This window comes from Leptinotarsa decemlineata, unplaced genomic scaffold (genome assembly GCF_025532065.1).
Source record: "Leptinotarsa decemlineata unplaced genomic scaffold, Ldec_3_MD MMD2_tig00026354_RagTag_RagTag, whole genome shotgun sequence".
Classification (NCBI taxonomy): domain Eukaryota; kingdom Metazoa; phylum Arthropoda; class Insecta; order Coleoptera; family Chrysomelidae; genus Leptinotarsa; species Leptinotarsa decemlineata.
This window is the reverse complement of record NW_027412702.1, coordinates 18246410-18259314: the sequence shown is the minus strand read 5'-3', so window position 1 is coordinate 18259314 and position 12905 is coordinate 18246410. Positions and strand designations below refer to the sequence as shown.

The 12905-nt window shown below is 35.8% G+C and overlaps 1 protein-coding gene across 1 annotated transcript in view; it reads left to right on the top strand.

The window, feature by feature from the left end:
• Positions 1-12905, top strand: part of LOC141486347 (adhesion G protein-coupled receptor E3) — a 306290-nt gene that overhangs the window by 186292 nt on the left and 107093 nt on the right. Inside the window, exon 3 of the mRNA XM_074184153.1 lies at positions 4649-4754. Coding sequence (XP_074040254.1) covers positions 4649-4754 — 106 coding nt within the window. The remainder of the gene's footprint in view (positions 1-4648; positions 4755-12905) is intronic.

Below are 12905 nucleotides of genomic sequence, written 5' to 3'. Positions count from 1 at the left end.
TTCATTAGATATTTTCATTTTGCGTTAATATTACCAAACGGTTGAATCTGTCCCTATAGTGGGGTGCTTTCAAACGATGTTATGTAAATTCTTTTGGTACGTTTACAGATATTTACTCAGTTTATAAACTATATTAGTCACGTTTATATTTATCTAGTTCACATGATAAGTGGAAAATTTTATTTTGAATGAAAATAATGATGAAGTTCTGGCCGTTTTGGCTGCTTCTGATGCTGTCAGCTTCAATACTATATCAACAATTGATGTATCTTCCACCGCTGGATAATAAAACTTATCACCTTACGTCGCAAAAATCTTACCATATTTTCATTAAGGTTGATAATTTCTGTTACCATTCCTACGTAATAAACGACGTTCGTTTTGGATGGGAATTTGATCAGTAAGTTTTTATTTATAACATCGTCGTCTTCCGAAAAATACATCGCTATATCTTCGCTGAACTGATCACTCAAATCATCCGATTCCAATACCAACGACTGGTCTGTTTCAATATTAGTTGTGCTTGGTTGTCGATTATTTTTACTTGCAGTTTTGCCTTCTTATTTTGTTCAGAAAAACTTGTATCATTGCCCTTCATTTTTTTATAGTTTACTTTTTTTCCTCCGATTCTCCTTTTTCTGTTCAATATCCTCCAATCGATTTTTCTTTGGAGTTTCTGTGTATATTCTAGATTTTCCTTTCGTGCTCTTTTCATTATATTCCTTCTTCCTCTCTATGCATGATCTAGGATATGGTTTTACAGATTCTGGTGTAACAGCTCCAGTGAACGATATCAATGCTTCACCTAAAGTGAAAATATTTCCGAAAATATCATAAAATTCACCTTAATTGGAAGTAATGATACCTGATAACCTTACAGATTTCATTGGATCACTGAAAGTTGATGGTATGTCAGCATTATTTGAAGATCAATCTGTTCTTTCATAAGTCAACAGACTGGCCATCTATAATTTCATTGTTAATAACAACGGAATCATCGACAGATTGACCATCGTTATTATATAAATTCACATAACTTGCTTATTAATCTTCTTTAAATTCTAAAGTATTCACTGGCTAAAGTCCTGGTTTTTCAAATCCTTTGGTAATGTCCTTTTGTGTAAAAGCAGCTTGATGGCAATCTTGGTCAACTGAGCAACTTGCTGTATGGTGATTTGAAGTCATCCAGTCATTAGCAGCAACGATACAGTAGGTTTTAAAATGCCCGTAAAGCCCTACATTCAATGGTTGATGTTTATGTGATGTATGGGGGGGGGATGATAACATGGCCATGCCATGATTTCGATAAAAATTTATTGATTCAATTGAGATACGGGATTCATGATTATCGAACATAATAGGAATATTACTTTCAGTTGACCAGTTTGTTTGGCTTTGAATATGCTCCAGAAATAGGAAACCACTTCGGTTTTCCAATGCTGCAATGTTGAATGTAGGCAAATTGATTGAATACTCTTCTGGATGTCGTAGTCTAGAAAAAACGTAAACAGGAGGTAATGTAACTTCTGCAGCATTGATAATCCAAACCAAAATTATCAATTCACCTCTTTCAGTAGAAGCTGCTAGACTGACTTGTTTTTTACCCTTAGTGGAAACCAATTTTACAGGCTTTATCACAGTCATTACCCCTGTCTCATCTAAATTAAAAATTTGCTCTGGTTTGCTCTGGTTTTTTAAGAACAGCAGTGTAGTTTTTGAAAAATTCTGGAACGCTTGTTTTATTAAATCCTGTGGCTCTTGCCAACCTACTATTTTCAGGCCTTCTCAATGAGATCTGGTTTTCATTTCTTCGCATGAGTGCTCTTTGCCAATCAATCTTTGCCAAGTGTAATTACATGTGTAATTACACATGTAATTCAATGTTTATATGAAAGTAGCTGTTTCAGGAGGACTTTCTTTCAGTTTGTGTCTGAAAGTTATTTCTTTGCATGATCTACACATTCATGTATAGAGTTTCAAATTGATTACTTCCTTCCTTTCTTTGAAAGATTCTCTCATCCCCTTTTTTTGTATCAGATGGCGTAGCAGAAAGCCAAAAACTTTCTTTTCCAAAAAAATTAATCACTCCTAAAAATATAACCCCTTCAATTCAAAAAAAATATACAATTTGTATTTGATGTGCAAATGGCTTTTGGTTCAGATCGTGAATTTGAATTCGCATCTGCTTTTCGGCCAATGCCGAAAATGTATAAAAATAAAATATTATATTATATTAGGGCTTGAAGAGGAGGAAAGAAGAAAAGAAAAAAAGTTAATATATAGATATAGAGATATATGAATAGCTAAAACTTTTTCAGGAATCTCGCCGCGATCCTATTTATTCTGAATACTGAGCAGATGCTGTTTAAACATACTTTTAAAAACAGTTTGCGATTATTAGCATATCGATAACAAACACTCTGTATATTTCCACTTCTAAACATATCAATAAATCTGAGTTCAATTGTTGTTGTTCCACTTGTGTAGAGGTTTTCACTGATTGAAACAAGATTGCGAAGTATTCCCGACTTTCTTTTTACCACTCCAACACATCACGGCTTCCACAAAATACACATCATGTGAACTGTTTCGTGAAGAACTACCAACCGTATTTTCACAGACCACCAATATCTTCCATTATTTCCAACTACTGAAGTGTTTCTCTTGGACAGCAGAATAAATATCATTAGCGGCAATACAGGAAGTAACTTTCAGTTGCAGTCATTTGAAGTTGTAGAACTGATTGAAATCCATTTGAAATATATTCCTCTGGTTATATTGAAATTGGGGAAGGGATGATCACAAGTTTCACATTTTTTCTCAGAGAGTAATGCTAGGAATTGCACGTTGAAAGGTCATACCTCGTTAATCCTTAGCTCGCACAAGTTCCTATTACAGTTGGGTTGATTAGAAAAAACACATTTCTACAGATTTTTCAAACCGCTTTGTCCCATGAAAATGAATATAATGAATGAATATTCAAAATAGTTGTCTGTCAAAAACAGAATTTTAATCTTAGTTTAAATATATAAAAAAAAAAGAAAGTAATACAAATTATGAAACAACAACAAAAAATAATTGGCGCTCCGGGCGACTTGATTGATCCCAGTGGCGCATTTGCTTTTTCAGTTGGAAGAACATCCGGAAAAACCTGCAGCACCACATCATCTGAAGATCTTGATCTGCCAATGTCCTCTCTTTCATAGAATTAAATGAAGAAGGGGCTCCAGAGGCGCCAATAAATTCAAGATATTGCCAGAATATTTAGTGTCATGACTGCCGTCAAACTCAAACCAATCCGTTTCATCTTTGACCAATGAGTAATAATGACCAGATTCAACGCCAAAACCACAGTGAACGATGACTGCATGAATATTATAATAGCTAGATTTAAGTGTTCATCTTTTTCGAACCTTCATAAGAGTTTGGTGCGAAGATTATCAGGGTTATCATTAGATTAACTGGTGCCTCAGCTATACTTGTTGTCAGTTAGTTTGGCGCATATTTGGAAATACAGTTGATCATCACCCGTTAAAAGTTCTAGTTTCAGATGAGTCAATAATAAGCTTTGCACGGACTGGTTATTAGTCAGATTAGGAAACACTAGTTCTAGAAAGTCACATATGGTTTTGCTACCTCTTGAACATGTACTACAAAGTGAACTAGTGAGGATTTTTGCGGCAAAAGATCTACAAACACAAGACGAATTAGACTGTACGGAATCATTCAATCCAGAGCAGTCAGGTGTATTGATTCTGCTATTTTTCTGCTCACGAAGAGTATTCAACAAGAACCCCAAGAATTCAGAATACTCCTCTTGTTTTCCTAACGAGTATCTAGTGGACTTTAAAGACTCTAGGAAATCGGTTGGTGGAAAAGATGATACATTCTTACGAAACTGCAGCTGCATGAACAAGCATTGTCACAAACTCAATTGGTCGATTCTTTGTGGTATAGAGAGACACAAATCCTAGAAAGGATAAAAGGTTACTGATGACTGTCCACAGTGTATGCATTTCATCGTGGATTTCAATTGACCAACGAAATTATCTATAATCTTGTTATGCATTCTCAAATAAGTTAGCCATATTTGCATTTCCGCTGTCGCTCAATTTTTGGTCAATCTCTGTTAAGATTGGTTTGGGTTTCTCATTGATTATATTAACGTATTCATGTAAACCTTCTGAAAGATAACGAGGGAACTCCTGGGCGTCTTATTATGAAAATTTGGTGTCAAATTTTCCGGAAGTAAAATGAATTGTATCGGAAGGTTTGATTTTACAGTAACTTTCCATCAGTTGGATTTGATCTAATCTGAAAACTCCTTTTGACGTAAGCTCTTGCATTAGGTATTAGATACTGCGAAATAATACTGAACGAAAATAACATGTAACATGTGATAAATGCGTGATCTATCATGACATCCCATTTGGAAAGGGATCCTTCAAACGCATCACCCCATATCATCTTCGAAGTCAACTTTTTCCATCTTTATATTCAGAAGTATCATCAAGAAACGATTTGTATTTCACACGAATCGCAAAATGTGACTGAGAATAACCATAAAACACTCAAAAGAAACACTTTTCCAATTGCTTCAACCCTGAATTCATTTAAAATTTCCTAATGAAACTTCTAATTGTTTCAGCTTGTTCTCGGACTTGAGGAATTTGTCTGGAACCACCCTCATGAATCTTCTCGCGGCGTTATTTATGTCGCAATTGCTCTACGTAGTGGGCGTTGGAGGAGTGCCGGTAAGTGGGCCTTTGAATAACTTTTAACAAATTTGAATACATTTTCGATGCGACACTAACTTCACGAACTTCGCGACGGTATTGTTTGAAGCGCATTGAGGAGAATGTCAAGAATTTAGTGAGTTCGAATTATTGCATTTAATGAGCATATATTTAACTCAATTCAAATACAAATCTAAAGAAATGAACTGAAAATGAAGCCAGTCTCGAATATACCTTATACAGTAGGTTAAACAACTACTTCCCTGGCTAATACCATGAAGAGCGTTGCATTATATCCGACAGGCGTCAGTGCAGGGATCTTCACAGAAAATTTCCTGGATGTGCAATTGGCAATACAACTGAAAGAGTCGACCTTCATTTTGGAACGGGCACACTTGCAGACCGGTTTCGGGCTCATTAGCCACTCATCAGTGCAAGATAGTGGCCATCATCGACCTAAAGTCAATGATATTACATAATTGAAAATTGGAATTCTTTCAGAGTATTTCATTTCTCTTCCTAAGTTGGAGCGAACAACAAAATGTCACTCCATCTAGTGGACGAGGTACTAACAAACTGCATATCCGAAAGGTGCCCGCTTTCTCTGAATAAGGAAGTCAGTGGGCTATGCTTGAAGACTCGGAGTAAACAAATCTGAAGAAATGAACTTTAAACGTTCAAGCCAGTCTCTCCTATCAGAAAACAATTACTTCCCTGGTTAATACCACGAAGGGCGTTGGATTATATCCAATTCAAATACCTCCACCCAACACTTTCACGAACCAAGATGGTATCATCGGAATATATCATTACTTTTGATGCAGAAAAAGACAAAGGTATGACTCATTTCGCCCTCAAAAAAAGTTACTATATGAAAATATATAAAGGTTATTCAGTTATTAGGTAAAAATATATTTGCTTTCTACTTCTCCACCCTCATACAAAAATGTAGAAGACTCCCAAAGAAAGGAACCAATCAATCAAGTTGAAAAAAAATCCTTCGCAAAAATAAGCAGATCAAGTACAGAAGTTTCTTTCCGATACATATTGGAGTAAATAGTCATTACTCAAAAACATTTTCACATGCACATTGAATTACTTACACTTCAGAAAACATTTTTTCGAAAAAATCACTTCCACATGAACATTGAATTGAACGTAAAATCACTTTTTCCCATTCAGTTTATACTAAAAACATTAACACGAACGCTAGATAACAACAATATATGAAAGAGCACTTTATAACCACCATCTGATGGTGGTGGTAATGAATTTCTCCAATAATTCCAAGTGCCCGATTTTAGCGGTGGTGAATGTAATCATTATTATCATTATTGAAAGGGGTTACTGGTCTTACCCTGTACCCAAATCTCCAACCCACTTGGAGGGCGTACCAGCATTTTCAACCAATGACCACCCTCCACCACCACAGGTTGATCATTAACTCCAAGAAGCATGTGCCCTGAGAAGACGTGGATGATTTGATGATCCTGGATTTTTTTATGGTTTCTATCTGACCGAAACCACAAACAGTAGCCTTTTTTCCGCAAACAAATATCGTCCACTCACCAACACCGTACTTATGACGGTCAATAAGCCAAAAACAGCCGTCTCCAATGTGCTCCACACTCCAAATTGAATGTTAATGCTCAAATTCGCCCACAAAACTGTCCCTGTATCAAATTTTTGATGTCCGACAGATAGCTAAGGCTGTCCAGCTTCATTGGCAACAGTTAGCCATTTACAGGACAATATACTTCCACAGAATCATACTTACAATGCAAAGAAGACGCAAGGATGCACAATTTCTGCGGTTATCTAAACTATAAAGGTCCATATAATTCAGAACCTGTCATTGGCATCGCTTTAGGCTCTGCCAAACAAAGATTGAACACCTGGATGGCAAGAAGATTTTTTTTACTTCTGGCAGAATCTTCCAGGATAAGCTCACTCCAAGGCGTTTATTCACCCTTCAAAGCTTGAAACCAAAATGTGGTTGGATTACAGTAGCGATGAACTACGATGTCTAACAGGCCTTCTCACACGTTACTGTGATACTATGAAAAGCTAACATAATTGCATGAGAATTTAACTGAATTGATTAGAGAGAATGGAAGTCGAAGCACGTATGCATTTAATACACTAAAGAAATCTCGAAACTTTCGAAAGTAGAATCGAAACTTTTCATAATTGGACATATGAATTTCCAATTATGTTGCGTGTCCGAAATGTCACATTGAAGGATTCGAATGGAAAATGGGAGATGATCCGCTGATGGATCACTTAAGATGGAAGCCAGATTTTATATTTTTTAATGAAAATACATTGCTCTCTAGAAAAGAAACTCAAGAAAAACGTGAAGAGAAGCCACTCAAAGACAACGTTCACTCCACCACGAATTCAAGTATTACTTGCAAAATATGTTTAGGAAAATAAATGAATATATTATTTATACCATGTAAACATATAGCAAGTTGCATTGATTGTTCTATCAAATGTGATAATTGTCCAGTTTGTAGATCATCTATTGAATCATTTATAAATAAATTTATTACATAGAAATAAAACATAAAAAACACTCTACCTGTTGTTGCGAATCGAACGAAAATCTGTATTCATGAAGAATTACCTATTTTCTACTTCATTTACAGAAAATATCCATGTTTAATATCCACGTTTAAGGTCAGCTAATCTGGTTTATTATCAGTGAAACAGCATATATTCCAATGAAATGCAACAAAGTATTCATGTTTACTTATACATATGACCTTAAGGTCAGCTTGAATGCAACGAAAATATCCTAATTAACTTCAACAAAGTATTCTGAAGGCCAGCTGGCACTGACAAACAAAGTCATCAAATATTTAAAACACATTGGCGTACGCTAGGGTACATGGTTTACCGAAAAGGGGTTGCCGTCGAGGGGTGCCCGAAAAGGGGTTGTCCGAAGAGGGTTGGCCGAAGAGGGTTAGCCGAAGAGGGTTCACTGAGCCAAAAGGTCTCTAATACACACGACCCGCTTCAACACGGTTAGCCTACGCTATTCGATCCGCTGAGGGCTGCCTCTTCTTACAACACCCTCTGGTCATTGTCCATCTGAAAGAACAATCCTCTGGTCATTGACGATCTACAAGAACAAGAGTTGCTCAAGAAGTATCACATTGTCAACACTAACTACCATTGTTCTTCGTAAACAAGGCCTTCTTGACACTCTTCTTTACCCCAAACAACCACACCCCTAACGACCTCGATGGAGACCTCGATGGCATGGTTACCATCGTATCTAGAACCACGTTAGCTATACTACTTGAATCAAAGACTCTGACTGTCGGAAGACAGTGTATGTTGCCTCTCTTTGATAACTGACTGTATCGTCAGTTATCAAAGAGAGGCAACATACACTGTCTTCCGCTTGAGGTGTCGGACCCCGGTTGGAACGAGCTACTAGTATCCGAGCTTAGGACCCCGACCGGCCACTTCCGGGACCATATTCCCAATTGATTTGGCATGGTTGGCGGGGGCAGGTGTGCGACGCGAGCACTCTCTGGCGAAAGAAGAGCTTAGTTAACTTGTACGAACGTTCGGTCGAACGCTGCCGATGGTCCTGTCTCTTGGTTAGCCACACTAAGTAGATGTAAGGAAGCAATTCCGGGTTCGGTGAGCGGGAGGAAGCCCTGCGAAATCCTGTTGGTGTGGGGTGAGGGGCGGTACCCGCAAGGATTTCCCGAAAATCCACCCCTCCACACCCGATCGCATCCAACGCCAGGGTGCGTCTGGGGGGGCCTAACCGGCCCCCCAGGCCCCCCGGTGCGGTCGTAACTATGACTCTCTTAATGGAGCAGAGCACATACTTTGTACCTGCCCCACTGCGGACCGAATCACGTTGTAATAGTTTCATAGAGCCGCACTTTTACCATTTGACATGAAATACTACTCATCATATAAACTAATCGTCTCCGTTGAAAAGATGTATTTATTTGGTCGAGTAAGAATAGGTGTGAGCCACAATAAACCCTTGCGGGTTGCGTTGGGGGTTCGAATAGACCCACTTACTTCTGACCTGACCTCTATTTTCAATATTCAGAATTTTGAAAAATTTTTTCGTACTCTCATGAGTCTATAAGAATGGACTCCAAACGATACTTGCATATTGAAGTATCAAACGTATATAGGTATAATGAAAGAGTTCCTTATCTCCGATATTTTTGATATTGCAATTTCTAACAGAGAAACCATAAGAGAAAACAAAAAATTTTGTGAAATATGTTTACCGAATGTCATATCTAAAATTACCCCCTCATTTTTTCCTCTTCACTAAGTTGAATCCTTTGAATCCTTATTTTCGGGCTATTAATAATTCACAAATTCAACGGTAACCTGACGAAGTTTTAATTTTATGTTAGTTCACCGTGAGAAAGTGACGGACAGGGGCAGTCAAATAGCTGGGGTTGAAACTTTGGAGATGAAATTTTCGTTGTTTCGAAGAAAAGAGATTGAATTTGAGTGAGCTGGAAAGAAGGTGATACTTTGAAGCTTTGATGTTTGTTTTACTTCGAAGGTCTCTTGCGGCTTTTTAGCACCCTTCAAAAAGAATTAAAAATTCCAAGAATTATTTCCACAGGAGGAAATAATTCCGAGTGAGAATTATTTACGGAATGAATTATTTATTAATGTAGGAATTGAGGTGTCTAACTTGTAAAATAATTGAATTCTTGAGGCAAAATGTATTGAATCAGGAAAGATGATTGGCATATTGGCACTATTGATATTTTTATTGACTTCTATGAAAAAAAATTCTCTAACGAAACGAGCTAAGAATTGCACATATACTTATTCTAACGTTTTGGTGGCCAAAATCAGCCGCCATCCTCAAAGCTGAAAACATCAACTATAATTTTCAGTTTTTTCTTTTTCTTTCAATGATGAAGAAGTATGAAGTCAAAAAGATGTTTTTTCTTCGATAGCGACGTTGGTCAGGCCATCACTATCAAGGTTCAATATACGGCCCTCTCTTGTTCGTTTTATACACATGTCAATTTCATAGGTCACTGCAATTCGCAACCATGCATTGTTATGCCGACGATACTCAGCTTGTACATGGAATTCGACGAGAATTCAATCAACGAGGCCCTATGGCAAATTAATACCGATCTCGATATGTTATTATCCTTGTTAACTAAATATTGCCTATCTGCAATCTAAATATAATATTCAACGCGAGAAAGCGTTGTTCTGGCCTCATAAATAGTGTAATGGATGAAACAGAAATTGCCTTAAAAGTAGTTACAAAAAACTTAGGCCTATATCTTGACAGCAGTCTTCGTTTTATAACACACATTTCGCAAATTCTGAAACTGGTTTTTGCAAATTTGAAAATGCAACAGGGCATTCCTGGATAAAAAAAAGAAAAATTATTTACTATGATGTTTTAGTTCTTTCACATGCCAACTATGCAAACGTGGTGAATGGTTTGGGAATTTTGAAGACAGTTTTCGAATCCAATAACTCAAGAATGCATGCATTAGGCTGATTACGGGTACGAGAACATATTTCCCATCTGTTCGGGGATGTGGGTTGGTTGAATATGGAATCCAGACGAAAATTTCAGTCTGCAACATTTTTTAAAAAACTCCTCAAAACAAAAAACCCTCTTATCTTTTCGAAAAAATATCCTTTAGAACTGACTTACATCATCTAAACTTGAGATTCAGGACACATTTAACAATACCACAAACGAAAGATAATAATATCTTCTTACAATAAATAGATCTAACTAATCGAATTATGTCGGAATTATTCAACCTTTCTGCAAGCTCAAATGTATACCTACAGGCCGTTTTTTTTGTTGATACTAATACTATTGCAATCTCGGAAACGATAGGTCGTACAAGGACGGTTAAAAGGAACAAAAGTTACCTTTTTAGGGATGCAACACAATGGTATTTTCAGATCCATAAAATTATCAACAATTTGTGAGATATTTGCAAAAAACTGAAAATAACAAATTTTATTTTTTTGCTCTACCGCCTCCATTTTCAATAATATCGAAAAATGACAAAGGAACTTTTTGCTTTGTTTCATGTGATTTATAATCTGGGTGAACTCATTTTTCAATACAATGATTCGTTCATCATTAATATTTTTTTTTAATACGGACCTGTATATTGTTTTATACATTTTCGTAGTCATTATAATTACAAATTCGTTGAATATCACAACATCTATATTTCCCGACGTTTCTTCCCGAAACCACATCATCACTTTCATTTTTTATTAAGAGCTCGAATTTCCGAATGTTACTGTCGATAATGTCGTTCATTGAGATTATAAATATTTGTATTCACTGAAATCCAACTGAATTTCTGTCAGGGCCGTCTTGAAAAATGAAGACCAATTATGCTTATCTTTGTATCAATATCAAGTCATTCATAATTTCCAAATGTCTTTTGGAAATTTGTATCCACCCAAAAATTTCTGTTCAGAAAATGAGGATATCAACAAGAATTAACTAATAAAAATACTGTATTAAAAAAGTCATAGATGATTTTCACGAGAAACATGATAAGCGATAATTTCTTTTTTTGAAGTAAGCCAACTAGACTAATTGAAAAAACCAGATATCACCAGAAGATGGCAAATGAGACTTTGCCGAAACGTTGTGAAAATAATCCTTATGGGGAGAAAATACACAGAACACGGAGCGAAACCCGAGAAAACAGCTCATCATATATATATATATATATATATATATATATATATATATATATATATATATACATTTCGTTGTATATACTGTTGCACTGTTCTTGGTAGCATACTTCTTCTTTTCTTTTGTTCCTACGGTTGGATGGAAGAGCAATATCTGCGATGATTTATCATACGCATTCTGCCATTTGATTGGTTGTAACTGTATGGAACCATCAATAAAAGCCATTATCATTATTATTTTTATTAATACCTATGTAAAACGTATGGTATAAGTATAAGTATAGTATAAGTATTTTTCACAACATTCAATGATTCACGAATAAAGTAATAATTCACTCAGTTTCCGAAGATCAAGAATAATTTTGTCTCTCTCTCTCTCTCTCTCTCTCTTACCCGACCTGCGATAAAAGCTATAATAACGTTCTTCATTTATACATTTCCGTATGTATCGAGTTCTATTTTATGGAAATATTCATACGCGAAGATATATTTCAATACCGTGGTAATATTTCCGGTTCAAAGATGATGAATGCGGAAAATAGTATTTCCTTTCGTATATATTCTCCTATGTTTTATATGGAAGACGAGAGATATGAATGTGATATTTCTGTAAAGCAATATAGATATATTTCCATAATTGAGTCGACTCTCTTTGTCATACACCATACAAGGGTTCAAATGATGTTCAATTCCAAATATTCCGAAAGAAAGAAACAATAGTATATTCACATTTTTCATGTGCTATTAGAACACAACTTCGGTTTTTTGATAACTGTGGTTTCAGTTCTTACAGCAGTACTTACAGCCTTTGTGAATGTTTATCTACAACAAGTTATATTATCCACGAAAAAAATAAGTTTAGCAAATATATCAACAGTTATGAAGTCATTAACTTTTATAAGAAAGAGTATTGGCCACGAAACCGAACCCTGCAGTACGTCTAAATAAAATTTCACCATATTTTTCATCCGTCTTCATCATGTGACTTCATCCCGTTAGATATGACTCAAACTACTCATATGTTTTTTCTCTACATGAAACTCATGTAAAAGTATTTTGAGGACCACAGTTTTTTGTTGAATTGCAATCAATTGCCTCAGTCATATTTCATATGTTTGTTTGAATACACTTCATAAAGAAAAAATAAAATTGCTTCGAAGCTGTATCTAGTATTTTGGAAACCATTGGAACCATTGATTTCAATAACTTTCTGCAATCTTTGAAAAAATCGTTCATCAGCAAATATCTCTCATGTTCACGAAATCACTTGAAATATCAAAACTAATAAAATTTCCTTGTAATCAATATGAATCCGGACTTTTGAAACTGTAGTGTTCATGGAGGTGAATTTTACGGGATGGTATAGTTTATTTCCTGATGATGCCAGTTTGATTCGTAAAATGATCGCCGATAAGATTGTATTAGTTCAGATATGTGAAAATTATGTTTATGTGGATTATT